This window comes from Dromaius novaehollandiae, chromosome 3 (assembly GCF_036370855.1).
Source record: "Dromaius novaehollandiae isolate bDroNov1 chromosome 3, bDroNov1.hap1, whole genome shotgun sequence".
Lineage (NCBI taxonomy): Eukaryota > Metazoa > Chordata > Aves > Casuariiformes > Dromaiidae > Dromaius > Dromaius novaehollandiae.
Genome location: NC_088100.1, coordinates 32,814,321 through 32,833,585, shown reverse-complemented (window position 1 = coordinate 32,833,585; position 19,265 = coordinate 32,814,321). Strand labels below are relative to the sequence as shown.

The 19,265-nt window shown below is 35.8% G+C and overlaps 1 protein-coding gene across 7 annotated transcripts in view; it reads right to left on the bottom strand.

The window, feature by feature from the left end:
* COL19A1 (collagen type XIX alpha 1 chain) overlaps window positions 1-19,265 on the bottom strand; it is a 212,564-nt gene that overhangs the window by 30,310 nt on the left and 162,989 nt on the right. For all 7 annotated transcript variants that reach the window (XM_064508635.1, XM_064508637.1, XM_064508634.1 and 4 more), the window contains 10 exons: window positions 17,977-18,018; window positions 16,128-16,181; window positions 15,248-15,301; window positions 11,840-11,893; window positions 10,823-10,876; window positions 8,436-8,480; window positions 5,272-5,322; window positions 5,149-5,193; window positions 4,221-4,247; window positions 1,080-1,133 (listed from right to left, as the gene is read on the bottom strand). In XM_064508635.1, the coding sequence (XP_064364705.1) occupies window positions 1,080-1,133; window positions 4,221-4,247; window positions 5,149-5,193; window positions 5,272-5,322; window positions 8,436-8,480; window positions 10,823-10,876; window positions 11,840-11,893; window positions 15,248-15,301; window positions 16,128-16,181; window positions 17,977-18,018 (480 nt within the window). The remainder of the gene's footprint in view (window positions 1-1,079; window positions 1,134-4,220; window positions 4,248-5,148; window positions 5,194-5,271; window positions 5,323-8,435; window positions 8,481-10,822; window positions 10,877-11,839; window positions 11,894-15,247; window positions 15,302-16,127; window positions 16,182-17,976; window positions 18,019-19,265) is intronic.

Below are 19,265 nucleotides of genomic sequence, written 5' to 3'. Positions count from 1 at the left end.
TGTTATAATTTCCATGCTATACCTTATACTCAGTTTGAAGCATTACTTGAAAAGGAATAGAAGTTATTTGCATGAAGACATGTAATTTATAAAAAGCTGAAGAAATATACAATTTGGCAAAAAATTACTATTTTTATTTTTTCCTCTTAAATTTAGAAGATTTGGGTAAAATGAAAGTGAAGTGCTTCCACTAAAAAACACATATTTTTGTTTTTTAATTTCTCTGATGAATTTTTTGTGCTTTGCCATATTTAGAAAAAATATCAAAATCTTGATATTTTTAGCATTTCATGACAAACTGCTCTCTAAATTCACATTAGCCTCAACAACTAATAAATGATAGACTGAAAGATGCCACCTGCTCAAGGGAAGGATCATTTTCGAGCAGTGGAATGCAGAGCTGAACTAGAGGAAGAAGATGGAGATTATGACGTGGTTCAGGCACCATACAGGCAGTATAGAGTACAAGAAAAGAAAAACAAAAATGAGGGGCTTTTTTTTTTTAGAAAATCAGCAACAGTCTGAGAAGTGAGAGCTTCACCTTTGCCTTCTGATGGAATGGGATGTGATACAACAAGAACTGTAGGGAATCAGTCTCTCTCTTTCTACCCTTTCCTTGATTTTTATACCCACAGCCTTTTTTTTTTTTTAATGGAAGTCTTGCATGCACTAAGTCTGGACTAATTCAGGTACAAACTTCTCCTCAGATCTGTAGTTATGCCCTAAGTCTTAGAACAGGACAGACAGACTGCAAGCATATGACAATATTCAAAAGAGAACAGGAACTTGTAACCATACTTAGGAACCAATCAAGTATATTCCCTTCTATCCAATTAAGAAAACAAAACACTACAAAACTTCCTGCACAAAATTTTCTATTTGTGGAAATATTTTAGAATTTTATCTTGAGTGAGCACATTATTTAGATCCACATTAAAGCAAAAAAAAATGCAGATAATTATACAATGTTTTTTCAAATTGAAGTATAAACTTCATAAAACATTGCGACAGGTTCAAAAAGCATTCAGCTGCAGATAGTTGCAAATAGAAAGTAATGACTTTTCTTTTACAAGTCCTACCTTTTCTCCTGGTAGTCCTTCTAGTCCTGGTAATCCCATTGGTCCTGGGTCACCCTGATTTTTTTTTTTAATTGAAAAGAATTGCATGGATTAGAATTTCTGTAATCTACATTAGAAATGTTGAACAACAAACAAGAGCAGAAAATTTGGCATGAGATTACTTAAAAAAATAGCTGAACAGTTGTCTGAGTGAACAGATTTTGTTATGTCATGTTTTAGTGATCTGTAAACTAAACTATTCCCAGAGGCATTGTGTGATTATTTTCTGATTAACTGCTTTAATTCTGATTAAGAATGTAATCAAGAAGACTTCCCTCCAGTGCTCCTGTTGGCCATGGTCAGCTCTCAGCCACCTTCACTCAGTAGAGCCACAAGGTGTGAGCATACGCTGCCAGCTGCAGAATTAACATTCCACCAGTTTGTTCAACTTTCCAGACACATCATTGCTTCAGAGCAGAACTTGGTCCCCTAAGCAAAGCTTACTCTGCAAAGGACACACAGACTTGGTCCCTGCATAATCTTTCTGGTACTTTCAAGTTTTGAAAGAACCAGAAAAATACTGCTGCACTGAATAGATCAGTTTAGCATGTAGTGAAGAGGTCATCTAAATTTTTTTAAAGAAAACTGACAGATAGTAATTTACCACAGAGACTTTTTACTACTGCCAACATTTCTATTATTTCAGAAGTCTCAGGCAAAACCAAAAGCCACAGCAAATTCCCTTAGGGATTTCGTGATGTCTCTGGCAGATCTCACTTTACACACCTCAGCCCTATTTGGGAGAAGGTGCTTCTTGAGCAGGAAGCAGGTGCTGATACAGAAAGATGTTACAAGTGCTCAGGCGCTCAATTTTGGGTTTCATAACCTGAATTGTCCTCAAGGAGCACAGTTATCACACTGGTTTACAGATCAAAGTTTAGTTTTTCACATAGCTGTTTCTCCATTAAAACTTGGCAAAGAATTGAATAGAATCCTAGGCCCTGCACAGGTTGGCTGAGTGGAGATTGTGCACCTTCATGACAGATGAAGAAGTCTCAGCCAACTCTTCTGCATGTTCCCACACCTTCTGACCAATACCTCTTTGGTCTTTGCTGGGTTAGTCTGAGCTAGTTGTGCTTAATCCCACAGCTATTTTTGTGTAGATCTTATGCCTGTGCTGGTAAGAAAAGAGATATAATTGAATGGGACTGGCATACTGCTTTCACCTGAGTAAAGAGCTTTTTCAATAGTCTCACACTGATATTGAAGAAAAGAACTCCATGATATGGACTCAAGGCTGAAGACAAGAACCCTTGACTAGGATAAGCCACTCATGATCAGCTTCCAAATACTGTGCCTGATATTTTCAGACAAGGCCAGTGTCTAGTGACACTTAAGCAGTCTGTGTGCTGTGCTGTGCTCTGATTTTTTACTACCAGGCAGTCCAGATGTTGGCTGAGGTCACTCACTGTTGGAGGTCAGCAGTTACCATTTCCTAATTTATTTTGCCCAAGATAGACAATTCAAAGATAGGACTGTAGCTGGAGAGGTCACGTGTCACCTTCTTGGTGGCTGAATGAACTCCCAAGTGCCTTAAGGAGCTCTGTAGGTGTTTCTCTGAAGTAGTCATTTGTTAGTTTCCCTTAGTAGCAGAAATAGCTGTTCTTCACTTTGTCTGCTGGAAGGGACATGATTTTGTTTCAGACATGATGTCCCTAACATTTTTCAGGGTTTCTTGATCTTCATCAAGTAAACAATTCATCAGAGGATAATGGAGAACATAATATAGTCTGATTGAGTACAATTTTCTTCCCCAGATATCTCAATTTCTACCACTATTATCAGCAAACTATGTTTTCAGCTCTTCCAGCTGATACTTGGGACCCAGCCTGATTCAATCATACTGTCTGCAGTATGAAACGAGTCTGCTGGACACAATTCTAACACATTGACTATGAAGGGGTAGTACTTGTTTCACTGCCTTGCAGTGTTGTAGTCCTGTAATTATCATTATGCAGGTGAGTGATATTCCTTGGACTTAAAAAAGGAGAAAAACATGAATGTAGTGAAAGATTTAACTGATGTGAGAGTATATAGCTAATTTTTAAAACAATACCCATTTAAAATGACATTTTATACTATCATACTTTTTGTGCTATACCAAGAGTACATAATTTTTACCAGTATCTTTTGGGTAATTTTACTGATGTCCAGTCATCAAGAAGCAGCACATGTGAGTTACAATTTTGCCACTTTCAAGGCTAGGAACTGCAGTGGTACATGCAACCTAACAACCCGTTCTCTATCAGGAATGCAGGAAACATCATTTGTCTGGGAGTTTGGGAAAAACAGGTTCACGGTCAGGATTTGGATTTCTATTCTGCTGGTGACTAGCCCTATGCTAGACTAGGCAACCACTCATGATTTTTCCACTACTTGTCCTTTCCCTACTCATAATCTTGATAGAAAGGTCATATGTAAAGAACAAAATATAATGCTTAAGGGAAAAAATACCGAAAAGTTAAGTAGATCTGTCTTACTCTGGTTTCATTCTCTTCAATATCAGTGTGAAACTATTGGGCAGTCTCTCTACTCAGCAGTCTTTGAGTGTCACACTGCATAGCTGAAAGGTTTAGCAGCTCCCATGATCATTGTCATCTTGCCCACTGGAAGCAATGTGATCATACTCTAATCACCCGTCATACCAATTCCAACGAAACCATCTGAAAACGATTTCTGGTTGCTACTTGCTAGTATGACATAGCACACCATCTCTTTAGCAATTTCAAATTTAATTTTGAGCGCAGTCCAATAGGTCTTAAAGCATTTTGCATCTTTATTACCTGTAGGGCTGTACCGAGTAAGGTTTTTATCTCTTGCAGTACACATTATTTATTCTTAAATATCTCAAGGGACAGCTCAGCAGAGATGAATCCACAGGCAGTTAATACTGTGTTCAGTCATTCACTATACTATCACAGCAGAACTATTTAACAGAAGTTGCAAATTTCTCAAGCCTGTCAGTAAAAAAGGCTTTTTCAGATGTACTGATTCTGCAGAGGCAAGATACCTGCTAAACACGCTAATAATCTTCCAACCTTGTCGCTAGGATGATGTATTGAACTATTTGGGGAAGCTCTAGAATGACCAAAAAATACATACCACTGTGCCAGGATCTCCTTTTGGACCCTGTAAAGAGCATAATAAGCAGAAATGCATTAAAAACAGACCAGCATTACACAACAACATGGTATTTTTCTGCATTAGTGCATTATAAATATACATTGATAACGCAGTGCATTCAGAACCAGCATTACCAGTCCTCCCAGCTAGTTAATTCTCTGTAAAATTTCATTGACATGTGGTTTTGATGTTCCAGAATACAGAGAAAGGCAGTTCTGTGGTCTAGTCTGAGTCTGTGACTAGAAGCTGGACATCAAGGAAGGAGAAAGTCCTCACTGATAGCTACAATGTATTTAAATGGCTGCCAAAATGATGATAGATGCCTATGACTCTAACAAGACGGAGGACCTTAATTAGTGCACAGCATCTTTGGCTCCACAGAAACAAAGCAACAGAATGCACAGCTGCAGGCTGGTGCAGCTACATTGCACAGTGTGTAGCCCGGAAAGACACCAGCTCTGTATTACGTTCTCTGTTTTACACATTGCTCTGCACTGTAGATACCTGTGGTGAATCAGTGACAGAACTGAGATCAGAATTCATGAGTTTCTCATTTCAGCACCAAATATAATTCTTTGCAAAACTATACCATCACTAACTATACAGAATATATTATGCATTTTAAGATACTTTCAGTAAAAAGTCCAAAAACAAATTATGCACCAGATTTGGGGTGAAATACTTAAAATAAGCCATTCTCCCAGAACAGGGTAAAATGCTTGATAAACACAGAAAAACACATCCTTTATTATTTACTACATACCAATCATATCTTGAGCTGTGACTTTGCTATCTTCACGTATAAAATCAAACACAGTGCCACTCGTGAAAATTGCATGCAATTAATCAACCCCTCTGTTAATATTTTAATTAACTACTACAAATTCCATTTCTATGAAATACTTACTGGAGGTCCTGGTGGACCTGGATAACTGGCAACACTCACACCTCCCTGCAACAGCAAGTTTAGAAGTTGAGTTGAGCCAAAATTAAATGTTCATTGAAGAAAAAAAAAAAAGAACAGAAATACCTGTAGTTTATATAAGCTGCTCATTCCATTTCTTTCATTGTGAGGCACACCCTTTAAAATACGAAAGACACGTAAGTATCACAACTATGAACCATAAAGGTGGAACCCTTGCCTTATCTAAGTCTCAGCAAAGCTGCAGTATCATTTTCGTTCTAGATAATTTTGCAAACATGCTAGACATTTCAGTAAGAATATAAGAGATATAACAATGCAGTTGGGACTTTTTTAAAATATAAAACCAATAACTTGAAAATCTTTAATGTACAATACTTATATATTCTTATATAATATCTATGAGTGACTGGTCAAATGATATGAGGAAGGAAGGTACAGTGAATTTAATTTTCATATACTTTTGAAGATTTATGCTAAATGGAAAACTGAAAAGCATCTGAACTTAAGCACCAAGTACTCTGAGAATGCTGAGGCTTGAACTGTAACTCTAAATTAATGCTCAAGTTTGATGATGCAGTAAAGAATTCAGAATAAAACTGGCTCATTCCTAAAAACACTGATTCACTCATGAATTTCAGTGGCTGAATTGCCAACTTATGTTAGGCCTGATTACTTCCAAAGTACAAAAAGCTCAAAATACTAAATGCATTCAATTTATGAATAGGTGAAATTCTTGTTTTGAAAAGATATTTAGAGTTTTTCGGATTCTAGCCAGTTAATATTCCAAGTGGCATTAGTAAATATGAGCATTAGTCATTCTTTCTGTATGAACTTTTATAACACTTTTATAAAATGAAAATCAAAGCTACAGGCACATTTTTCAACTCAAAACATCACAATGTGCTTTCAGCAGCAAGTGAACTTCGTTGAGGTTCTGAAAACTTTTAAGATTTCAACTCTTATCACACATAATAAAATAATGCAAAGTATTAAAGTAAGTTTTATTTTATTTTTGCTCTTATTTATTTCATGGATAAATCCTGAGGGATACAGAAACAGTCACAGCTCTGGTAGGGAAGTGGGTTAGAGGCAGAAAAGGGAAACATATCTAATGGTTTATCTTATTAACATATTCATCAGCTCTTTAAAAGATATCTAACAGATTTCTGAGATAAGGCTTTCCCCACTGTGCTTTATTATTATTATAACATGTTTATCCGCATGTCATTCAACTCTATTCTTTATTCTACTTTCCACTGCTAAAAGTCAAGCCACAGGTCTGTATTTTCTTGGATTTCCAGTCCAACTCTTCATCATATTTACCATTTCTTGTTCCTCTGGCATGATCGCCAATTTAAACTCACATTTGAGTTACTTTAAACTCTTTGATGAGTGTTACCTCATCTTAGCTATTTGTTATAAATCTTTTATCAATTTGTTTGAAAGTCCCTTCTGCTGACACGTCAGTTTGAGACAACTCCTTGGATTAATTCTTTGTATAGGGATCTTCTTTATAGTGAACACAAATGCACATAATTTATTTAGCTTTTTAGGTATGATTTTTTTCTTAATTGCTCTATTATACACTGATCATCTATCAACCCTGGAGACTTTCTGGCAAGCATCTCACCTTTGCTGTGGATGAAAATGTTTCTCTTACTAGTTTTTATGCCTTTAGCAAGCTGTTTCTCAAATATTTTGGCCTGACTTACAATGATTTTACACTGATCTTCCTATAGATTACTGTTCTGTGTTTTTGTTACTTGGACATGAATTCCAGTTTTTGATACGTATCTTTTCATTTCTAACAACATTGTTTACCCTGCTGTTTAACCAATGTAAAATGTTTTAGTTCTTTAAAATCTTTTTCAATAGGAAGCACCTATTTTCTTTCAGCATCTAATATTATAGCTTTAAACAATGTCTGAAGTAATTCTGACCTTTCTTCTAGCTTTCTTTTAATTTTAGCTCAGTATGCTTCCTCACTTCTCAGTAACTCTCCTTTTTATGATAATTGCTATCAGAGTGGATTTTTTTTGCCTTTTTTTTTTTTTCCAAAATGCCAAACTGCAGTGCGTATACTGTTACAGAGTACCTCTTCCTCAGTAACATTTTAAAAGAGACCCTATGCACCATTCTGGCTAAATTTTGAGTTGCTTCTCTTATGACTGACAGCTCACAGGGGGGGTCACATTCATTGTACCTAAAATGTAACCTCTGTATCAAACTCCATCATGATATCTATCCGTTTTACATGACAGGATCTGATGTCTTCAGTTTTATGCTCTTTCTGCCTTCCCACACTCTTTAATATCCCTTAATAGGTCCCAGTCTCTGCTAGCATCCTAGTTAGATGACAGTATTACTCCTCTTCCTCTTTTTTGGGCACAGAAATTCAATTTAGAGGGATTCTGTGTTAACTTTTAGATTTAACGCAATCTTAGATTTTCTTTCACAGACAGCATCAGTTATTCTCTCATTACTGTGTCATTTTTACCCTAGTATTACAGTGCCTCTCTCACTGCTATCCTTAAACCACGTTTCTCACATTCTTATTACATGCTCATTCAAAATCAGCTGTTGCTGTAGACAGTTTCCTGGGGTAGGGATATGGATTGAATTTAGATAGAATTACAGAACTGTTAGGCAAGGATTGAAAAACACACAGTCCTCTAGGCTACATTAAGAAGTGGCTTTAGGGTTAGATACGGGCAGAAGAGAATAACTGTCCTAGAGAAAGGCTAGAAGCAGGCTACAGTTTTGGTTGGAGTAGGTAGAGATCACAGAGCTATGGTTAGATTTTAGACTCGCAGCTCTCCCTGGACTAAGACTGAGGTCAGAGGAGCTCTCTGGATTATGGTTAGAGATGGCATTTCCAATGCTGTGATTAGGGTTAGGGATCATAAGGCTCTTCAGTTTGGAATTAATTGTGTTAGGTATGAGTCCAGTTAATTCTGGAGGCCACTGAGCTCCCCAGGCTTTCCCTAGGTTATGTGCCTACAGATCCCTGTTCCCAGGTATTCAAGGTGTCTAAATTAAAAGTAGTATCCAAGGTTATTAGAATAACTTGTTTAACCAAGTTTCTGGGGTGGCTTTAGTGACCTGGACTTCCTCAGAGATGAATGACAAGAAAAAAAAGGAATACAGAAACCTTCCGCAGAGAGACACTGTTGCTTCCCACACTATTAATATGTATTACACACTTGCATTTTACTCATAGGTATATTGTTTCTAATATAACATTCAAAATATAAAATAAAATGTCTTACCGGAGGCCCAGGTGGTCCAGGCTTCCCAGGAGCACCTTCACTACCCTAGTATAGCAAGAGATTCAAACAACTTATTTACAGAAACTGATGTTCAGGTCTACCCCACAGCCAAACTAGAATGACCATAACAACTAATAATCAAGAAATACAGTCAATATGAGCAGATAAGATCAAGAATGAATTATCCTGCCCAGCTCCTGCTTAATCTTAAGGCAAGTTGTTCATCATTATTCTAGCTTTTATTTCGCTAGTTCCGTGATGTCGTATATATTACAACTTCCTTATGGCAAAACAGTACTAGTAACTTGGGATGATTTTAGTTCTAGAATACAGCATATACTTCGTAGTTACCAGGAGGCAGAGGAAGAAAAAAAGGGTTGTTGTTATCAACTTATGTGCAAATGTCAGATAACAGTTAACATTCATTTTCATGTTTTGCATACTGTTTTGCTAAAGCCAGTCTTTGGTTTGTACATTCACAGGTAAATAACAAAGAATCACAGTTTCAAAAGTGCAGTTTATCCAGAAACACTTTTCACTGAAATGTATTGAGTAAAATAAAGGATCTTTTTTATTAAGACGTATAATGAATATCTCTCTCTTTTTTTTTTTTTTAACTGCAAAATACTCATTTGTGGGTATTTGTAGCTGTAGTCTGTTCCATTGACATGGACTGAATTGGTTATATCAAAAAAAATATTTCTTAGTTTTTGCCCCAGCAGAATAGTGAGCTCTCTGGACGGTAAAGAGTTGCAAAGGTTTAAATGTTAAGTTTCCCTTAGAAGCAAGACATTTTCAAAATGTCATCACTATGATTCAGCTAAAAATACTGTAAAATTTTGGAACAACCATGTCATAGTATTTCACTCAGTCATTAGAGCTTCTTATTAATCACATGTTAGTGAAACACTCAGGCTGTATATTTAAAATTATTAACATGGTAAAAGTCAAATTAAGGGTCTAACAGCAACCATTAACTTACAAGAAATATACAATCTTTATATTCATAGCACATTTTTTACAATTATATTAGAATATGCATTTCAGAGATTAATTCTACCTTTTCTGACCATGTCACTGAAAATATATTTCCAAACAGGCCTGCTAAGTGCTAAGAGCTGTCAATCTGCAAAGCGGGATTTGGAGTACTTCACGGGGAGACAAAATACTACACTTTAGAAAGCACATTATATAACCACTTCTCAAATGAGGTGCCCAAATAAAGGAAGGAGGAGGAAAGTGTTCTGGCTATATTTCAGTCAACTTCATTACTCTTCTGTGGTTGGATTTCTGCCCTTTTTGATCTACAGGACAGTAAGTGTGGAGAGCTGCCTTTCTCATTCCCACATGTGATAGCAAGAGGTTGCCTCCCCCCGATCTTTATGAGGTATAATGCAACCGAAAATGCAGGGACAGAAGTGTGAGTGTGTTAGGTGGCTGATTTAACACTGCATTCTCAGACTCTGTAATCAGTACTGTGTAAATGTAAAAAGGGCCCTAACAAAGACTTGGGTTTTGCATGTAGTTACTTGAAAAGGAAATGAATATGGCAGATTTTTGCTATTATGATTTGGAAGGAGACAGTTTTCGACTAATTTTTATACTGAAATAATTCCATAGCTTTACAAAATGAAGAGTTTCCTTTTCTTACTCATACCAGTTAAGGTTTTGTAAAATACTAGTAGCATGACAGATTCTGACACGGCAGCAATATGCCTGGAAAACTCCAGGCTAAAGCTGAAAGAAGCTTCAGAAATGTGTATTCATGCACAAATGGGAGAACTTGTCCCAGAAAGTATTTTGCAGTAGACTAAGTTTGTGTGTGCTGTACTTCACTGATCTGAGGTGCCCAGAAATAAATTTGTCATGTTAGCTATAACGGGTACTATCAACTGCTTGATAAAAGAACACATGTAAAACTGATAAAAAATAGTGCTAAAGCCATGCAAATTAAGTATAAAGGAAGCTTCTACATTTTTGCAGAATAAATTATACTAAATAACGTTCAATACTTGTGAAGTACTTTTAAGATATGAAATTACTTTTGTCTAAAATATTGGAAAAGGAGTGAGAACAAGCAGTTACTGATTATATAGTATTTCACAAAGGCATTTTCACTTTTATTGTTTTATATAGCATGTCAATGTTCTCTGCAACTTTTATACACCACTAAGGTTATACTTCAAAACAAATGCTCATAGGCATGGCATTCTTTGGGGAAAGTATTTGTATTAAGACATAAATAAGTCAACTAAAAATCATTTGATAATGTATTGTATGTCAAGTTCTTGTTTACATTGCATGTTTAAAAAATCTCCAGAACATACGAAAGTAACAGGATTACAAAATCTTTACAGATCTTTACCAAGACTGAAAAGAAGGAATACCTTTTCTCCTTTTGACCCTGCTGGACCAGGATGTCCAGGTCTTCCTGTGACTCCCTGCACAACATAGTATTGGTCTTTGTTAGTCAGGAAATGATGAAACATGCTATTTTGCATTGCAGTTTAGTCTTGAAAACTTGAACTTTTTGAAGGTCGTTTAAACTTAATTAAGTTTCTCCTCCAGGTTAAATGTTTCTCTCCTGACTGATACAACGGCTGCATCCTACTGATAAGCCCTATGAAGGGTAAAACTTGTCTTTGTGGTAGCATTTTCACCTTGGCAGGCTAAATGGACTGACCTTAACTAGCACCTCTTGATACTGCTAAGAATTATCCTTTACTGTTAAAATCGCAATTTACATATTAAACATTAAGCTCCCTAAATGTGTTATAATTTTTGGAAGAAGGCTAGCATTAGTACTGTAAGCAACCTAGCCATGAATAATGACCATACTAACTAATGTGATCTGCATCTTATATATAGGACATAAAATTTAACATTCTCAAAGGAAATTTTCTTAGAAAGACCAACATTTTTCATGACTGCCTTAACCACATTTTTCAGTGGCTTTTAATACTAAGCCAGTTTATTCTCATATTTCATAATTACTTGATATCAGCATTTAGTTAGAATCCGCCCAGTTAGAATCATTACTAGATTTTTATCACCAACATTATTAGAGTAACTTGGGTACGAATACATAATTATCTGCAAGTTTGCACATCATCAGTAATTTTACCTCACAAAGTCTCTAGTAACACTGAAACACTGAACGCATGTAGGTTACATAAACTTTAAGAGTCCAGACGACAGTATTTTCAGTAACCTCAACTCACAACATACTTTTTTATTAGAGCCACTGTGGGTCAAATTTTATTACTTTCCCAAGAGCAAAAAGAAGGCAAAATCTGGCTCTTTTAAGACTAGAGACAAGAAACTAAGAATATGAAGTTTTATTGAGATAGTTATAGCAGCCTCTACAGGGATAGATTAGCTCACAGAAGACATCAAACACTTACAGAAGGTCCACTGGGTCCTGGGACACCAGGCAGGCCAGGAACACCTTGAAGGCCCTGAAAATTAAAACGGCATGTGTAGATTTCTTCTCCCACATACACTCATACCTTAAAGCTACTTATATTCAGCATGTCAATTTTTAGCAATAAAAATATATATGCAGCTGAGAGATTATCATTGAACATGATAACAGGCAGTTCTTGTTTAACTGAAAAACAAAATCTCAAGTCCTCCAGTCCAATCCTCCTCCAATCTTTTCCACTGATAGCTTATGTCTTTTATATCTTTTTGTCTTTAGCTGTGCAGATAAGAGCAGGATGTCTCTTAAAGACTGATTTTCTTTTTTTGTCACTAGAAAGTGTTTTGTTAGTGAGAAAAAGCATCTACTCAGATTTCTGAATGTTACCTGATGCTATCTAAATAAGATAATGCCTTCTGCTGGATTTAGATTTTGGCTTTTTGAGAACAAAACATTCATGGTTTTTAGTAACCTACTGTCCTACTCTTATTCTATTCTACTGCCTGCAAACCTGTGGATTCTGGTATCCATTCACTAGACATACAGGTGTGTAACTTATTATAGAGATTTAAGGTAGGATTTGAGCAAGTCTGCATGCCACTGAATTCTTTCTTCTGCCTCATTAAATTGATTTACTCTGATGTAATTTTAGACATGTAAAAAGTAAATGTGTATGTCTAAGCCAATTGCTCTAAATTCCCTTTATACTCCATGAAGGGAAGGCGGCCCCTCTCAATATTGATTCACATTATCTGCACTGGGCGCCTGTCCTCTGACAAGAGTAATCACCTCAGGCAAGACATATTTCTCATGCTAAATACAGGATTCAAAATGACATTGCTAAGCGGGCAGTAAAGAAAACCAAAGAGGTCAGGAGCCCTGAAAGAAGGGCTCTGAGGGAAAGTCTGAAGGAAAAACTTCAGATGGAAATAAAGCAGGAATGAATGGAGGGACAGTGATTTTCTTATTCTAGTTCCTACACACAGAGGACATCGACCCACTTCTGCAGCTTTTCAGAGTAGCATTCCAACAGATAATGTGTTCTTTGGCCATGTTAAATTAGTTTACCCTGGCAATACAGACACCCACATATGAATATGAAAGCCAAAGAACATTGGCTATAATAATCCACCTCTCGCTCCCTGAAAGGCATCGTTTAACAAGGAAAGGCATTCTAAAAAAACCCAATTACTGAATTTTTTATCATGGGCCATAGTAAAATTTAAGATGCCTTAAATAATGAGATTGACTTTACAGAATTAAATTAGGGTAACTGACCTTTCTCTCTAGAGGGGAGAGCAAAGACAAACAAACAATCCTGTGTTAATGAGGCGGGAAAGGCACTTTTTTTACTGTAGACAATATTAGCTTACCCCAATATTAAATGCGACAGGATTTCATTTGGATCTTTTATCATGATGTTTCACCTCATGAATATAGTTTATATGTCTGTGATTTATATGTTATATGTTATGTTAGAGAAAGAAGCTTCAAACAAAGATTAAAGGTCTATTTGAAAGCACACTGAAGTGTATGAGAGTATTTCCATTCATTTCAAAGAACTACAGATAAGGTTTTGAAATGCTCATCCCATTTGGATGCTAACCAAACTGTACAGATCAAAGGAAATACAGATCCATTAATCGAATAACAACTCTTCTATGCATTTTTATATGTATTCGTATGTGTCTGAAAACAAGTTAACTTGCCCCTTAATAATGTCGTAAACTAATGCAGCTGCTAAAATGAAGCAGTCCTGAGGTGCCTAATCACCCATCAGAGAGTGAAGAAGCACGGGAATAGCAAACTTATTGACTGAAGGAGTTTATTGCTGAACCAATAAAATTTTTTTAGAAAGAATTTAATCTGGAGTCCCTTTAAAAAAATAATTGCCAATTATAACCTCTCCTTTTTTTAATTACTTTCTTAATTGTCTCTAATATTTCTCCTGATTCTCAACAGTTAAATAGAACTGTTTAAACATGCTCATTAATGCCTCAGACTGCTAGGGCTGAATTGTAGAGATACTCTACAGGGCACAAAAAGGAAGGATGTGTTACTTTCTCATTACAGCTCATTTATTTTTTAAATAAAATTCTCCTTGGGCTTCATTTATGGATGGAACATTATTTTAAGGCATGTGTTCTAAATCCAAACTTGGGAGGTATTTCACTTTTAAAAAGCAAAGATCTAGCAAGCTCCATAAACTGCTTGAATGCAAGAAAAAGGACAAGTTGGAGATCCATACTTTATTTCTAGTCTGGCAACCTGCTAAATTCTAGAGCAAAGCAGCAATGCAGATATGTATCTAATGCTTCTGCTGCTTCTTTTTTATTCTCATATAGCTGTTTATTCTTTTAAGACAAGGATCCTGAAGAAGGCAGACTTTTGCAAAACTATTCTCATTCTGCTGTTGTTTGAAAACTCTCCTTTACTACATGATAACCTTAGCTCTAAAGAAATGTAAAACCCACAAAAAGAATTTAAGCTCTTCCCCTGCCACACCGCAGTAAATAAGCTCAAAATTCCTCTCCTATTTTCCAGGTATTCTATCCTGTAGCCAGCACTCCCAATTACAAGAGAATACAATGTATTTATCAGGTGTCAGTTGGGTATTTCAGCTTTTCAAAGAGCTCAACAAATAATTTTAAGCTGACTGATTATTTTAACTCCTTCAGTTGGTAAAGGTCACTGAGAAATTCATTTATTTATTCAGATTTATTTGCTTAATACCTTTTGCTTTGTTCTTTTTTTGATAGAGATCACTCATGAACTGTTAACTGCAAATACTCTAATTTAAAATGAAAGCTATGGTAGCTATTTGGGATTAGGCACTGCAAGTTATATGACTTTTTTGTTCATCCTTAATGAGATAAAAATAACTCTTTAGAATCCAGTATATGATGCAAAATACTGTAAATATTTTAAATTCAGTTTCTTCGAATATTTTCCAAAAACCACTAATTGGTGCTATGATTGTTCCCATGCCAGTATTTGCCCAATGGAATATTTTTGAAAGAGAACACTAAAGGGGAACTAACACAGTGAAAGCAAATTTGTTATAAAACATGAAGAAATATTTTCTGAAAATATTTGGCATTTACCCATTTCCTGCTCTATCCTATGCTCTTAAAAATTACCATTTAAATGTTTGTGAGGCTTTGGGATATAGAAATGAGTAAAAATGCTCATACAAAGATGAAATAGCTTTTTAATTGAATAACTGCATTTAATCTTCTCAAAAATTCAGAATCAGAGGCTACTCATAGCAATACATGACTATCTCAGCAGTTGTAAAGAAATGAATAATACTGTATGCATTTAATTCTCAGTTTAGATCTTTATTCAAGTTTGAATAAGAATGTAACTAATAGATACGAAATATATTTACCTCATCACCCTTCTCTCCAGGAAGCCCAGGAAATCCACGCTCACCTTTGCTTCCCTGTGAAAACATAACATTCAAACAAATACTTTCTATTGGCAGTACAACAAATCTCATGCTCTGTAGAGGGTGTTACAACACATATTTAATATATGCTAGCATGAAGCCCTTATAGCAACAGTAAGAAAACCTAAAACAGAAAAAAAAATCTGCCCTGAAAATTTTAAAATGTGCCTCCCATTGGGGTGGATGGAAATGACACTTGTTTACCTAACAGGTAAACTAGCCAAAAAGACTGCTGGAGATACAGTTCCACCTCATAAATTCCAAAGAGCTCAGGTACTTGTTCAAATGAAAAAAGTATACTTTCAAGTAATTAGGTCCCACTATTGGAGACTGATTTGCCAAACCAGGCAGTATTTGATCAGATCACAGTAAAGCAGGATTCTGACTGACCTCAGTGCAACTTCATGTCCCCGTGGACCTGAGGACTTAGTCTCATGAGGAACAACTTGCAAATGCACAGAAGAGTCCAACTACTACATACTTGACTGAGATATGGGAGGTTCCCTTCACCACAGCTTTCTTGCATGACTTAAAATAAGCCTACAGATAATGCACTGTTGGATAATTAAATCTGAACTAGCTTTAAATGACACTGGACAAAAGCTATACTAGATTGGTACTCAGCTGGGACTAATTAGTTCACTCTCCTGAGAGGAAAGGTATACTAGCTCAGGAAAGAAGGGCTGAACTTTAAAAATTGTTTGAAAATTTAAGGTGCTCAGATGCTATAGACAAAACTTTAAGACTGACAGACACGAGTTTGGCCTTTTATTTTTAACAAGCAACAAAGCAAGCTAAAGTAGTCTCTTCAAAAACTTACCTTTGGCCCTTCTCTACCAGGGATGCCTGGAGGACCCCTTGTGCCAGGATCACCCTGAGGAACAGACACAAAGCAAAGTCATAAACAAGCATTTCTGTGACAATAAGACCTGATGTATGGCAAGTCACAACTGCTGCTTTCCCTTCCTGCCTTTGTGACCATCACTACTAGATGAGCCTCCCTCTCCATTTTCATACTTACTGCTACAGAAACACTGACCTTACCATGTTTACAAATGTTCCATTAGAAATACATATTTTTTTTGCTAACTAAAAGAGTGATATTAAATAAATTATGAGAATAAAACATGTTGAGTTTCAATAATTAAAATAACATTACATTTTCTGTGAAAATTTGTAAGACTTAAGTAAAAAAGAAAAATTATGGTGCATGCCATTAAAACAAATTTGGAAATAAAGTGAAGCAGATGTAAGTCTGACTATATAGTCTTGTTAGAAATATGTCCAAATGTAGGATTTGGGCTAAATTATTTTCATAACTCTCTGAGACCATGGAGTTGTAAAAGGAAATCAAGTTTATAGCAAGATAACACATAATAGGTTTCTTATTACTGCTTATCTTTATCTTCCCAGTCTTAATCTGTTTTATGAGATAGTGACACTATTTCTTTCAAAAAGAGATAGCACAGCATTTTCAAAACGTGAAAATGAGTTGTTCTACTTTCATTTTTATAACTTCAAAGCAGCCACATTCTCCCTTTTGACTTAGGAAAAGTTCAAGTTTTGAAGATATTCAAGTTAGAAGGAAACATTGGTGAAAATGTCAGTAAAGGGCACACAAATGTACAGAAGCTTGTTCACATGAGCAAAATCTCCTCATTCACAGCTTCCATTAGCGCTTTTACACAAAAGCCTTCTTTTCAGGCTTTTTTCACTTCCACACAATATATTTATTCAGATTTCCTTCCTTGTCTCTCTCCCCATCTCTCACGTGCTCTTCCCATACTCAACCCATACTAACAGAAGCTTTTCCCCCCAGCCAGTTCCACTCTTGAGAGGACTCCTAAATGCCTTTATTTTGGATAGTCCCAACTATCTGTGTTTAGATTTAAGCACACCATCTTCTTTTTATGGATGAGGTAGAGAGGAAGGCTACTTGTTACTCTCACCAGCTTCAAAACTGCAGTTAAGTTAAATGAAACCTGCTTTGTTGGGAGAAGCATTTTCCAGCTCAATTCTAACCTTATAAAAGTACTAACCACAAAACAGAGAGATATGGAGAATGAAGCATGAAGAATCAATAAGACATAGATGACACAGGAGAAGGGCATGCACAGGAGAAAGAAGATAGTCAGAAAGAATGAGGGAAAGCCCCCGTGAAAGAACTAAAAGAAATAGAATTGGGGAATGACTTAAGTCAGTAAGCCATAAGGATATGTATTAATGCAAGACAAGAGAGTAGTCTCTCTCCTTACGCTTTTCATATAAAAATCATCTTTGGAATATGGCAGATCATATTGAATGTTATTTTGCAAGACAATGTTATACAACTTCCAGATTATTTTCACCCTTTGGTATATTCCCACTATCAAATACTAGAGCACGAAACAGAGAATGGTTGTAACAATTCGTATGTGCACTGGATGCCCTGAACAGGTATGTGCTGGTAACTAACTCACATAACATTCGAACACTATTTTGCAAAATTCTTATCAAACACTCTTGTTCAGTACTTTTTAAAAGCAAAATGAAAATTAACAAAAACCTCAAAATGGTTCTAGGATTGGCCAAATAGGACATAACCTAACCTATGGAAACTTGCAAGGGCACATTTTGGTTTAAAAAGCATGCTCATGACAAACAGTTATTTAACCACAGAAAATTTTTACCTTCAGTATAGTACCCATGTCTCCCACAAGTGGCAGTGCAATCTGAAATTAAAAAAGGCAGCTTCAGTTAATATTTTACATGAATAATATTTTATACAACATTGATTCTGATAAGTACTCAAAACTTTATATTGTTACACACATAGTTTGACTACATATATTTTGGCTGAAGCTATTTTACTATGAAAATTCTAAAGAAAAATCAAGGATTCAAACAGTTTTAAATGTTAAATTCCACTGTTAATCATTCTAAAATATTAAAGTATTGTGGTTTTTGTAGTAAGCCAATAACACCTCATCATTGTTGGAAATTCTCAGATACAGTTCTCGCTGTCTGATTATCTTCAGTGCTTTCCTTTTTTTTCTCCAAGGCTTTGACTATATTGTGAACTGTAGAATGAGTTGCAGAGATACCAATAATAACTTTAATAAGCTAGCTCAGACACTGGGAATAATCCAGCTACAGCAACACAAATGCCAAACATAGTATTTTGTCCTGCTTTTAAACATTAAGAATTAGCGCAAAACTCTTTGGTGCCACACAGAGCCACAGCTAAATTGCTACCGATGCCAAAGCTACCCCAATTAAAGCTTAATCGATAGCTTTACATTATACTGCAATATAGCTGCAACCTCAGATTCCCAAGTGTTGTTCTTCATCTTATGGTTAAAGATTGCCTGTAAAAACTGACTGAACTGGTATCATCAGCTTCCTTCACGAACAGACTCTTCAATTACCAATGCTCATTTCTTTAAATCAAGAAATTAGTCTTGTAATTGCTAAAACAAAGATCTAGACCTGTGTGTAATTAGATGCATTCAAAAAAAATTTTTTTGTTCAATCTATTTCAATCATTTCCATCTTTAAAAAGAAAAATAAAATTTAAGCATTTTTTTAGCATATTAGAAAAACTGCCTGTTGGTAGCAATGGGTGTCAAATACCAGATCAGCAGAACCACTGCTGAACATATTTAATTGCAAGCATAACCAGGAATACACCATTTACAACGTAGCTTCACCACCTTTGAAAAGCATGCTGAGAAGTGTTCTAGAGTAGGATATGTTTCATCTTGCCGACTTCAGACTGTCTCCGAATTTTAAGATTTGATTATAACTTCAAAAAGCTTGCAATCCTACCCAGCCCAGTTACAGATTTTATATCCATTTCATTATCCTAATCAGATTAAAACATTAAAAAGAACTAGGCATGGGAGAGACCTCTCACTCTGAGTCTGACAGTAATCTGCTGCTAGTCACTCATATCCATATTTTTTGATAAGCACTATTA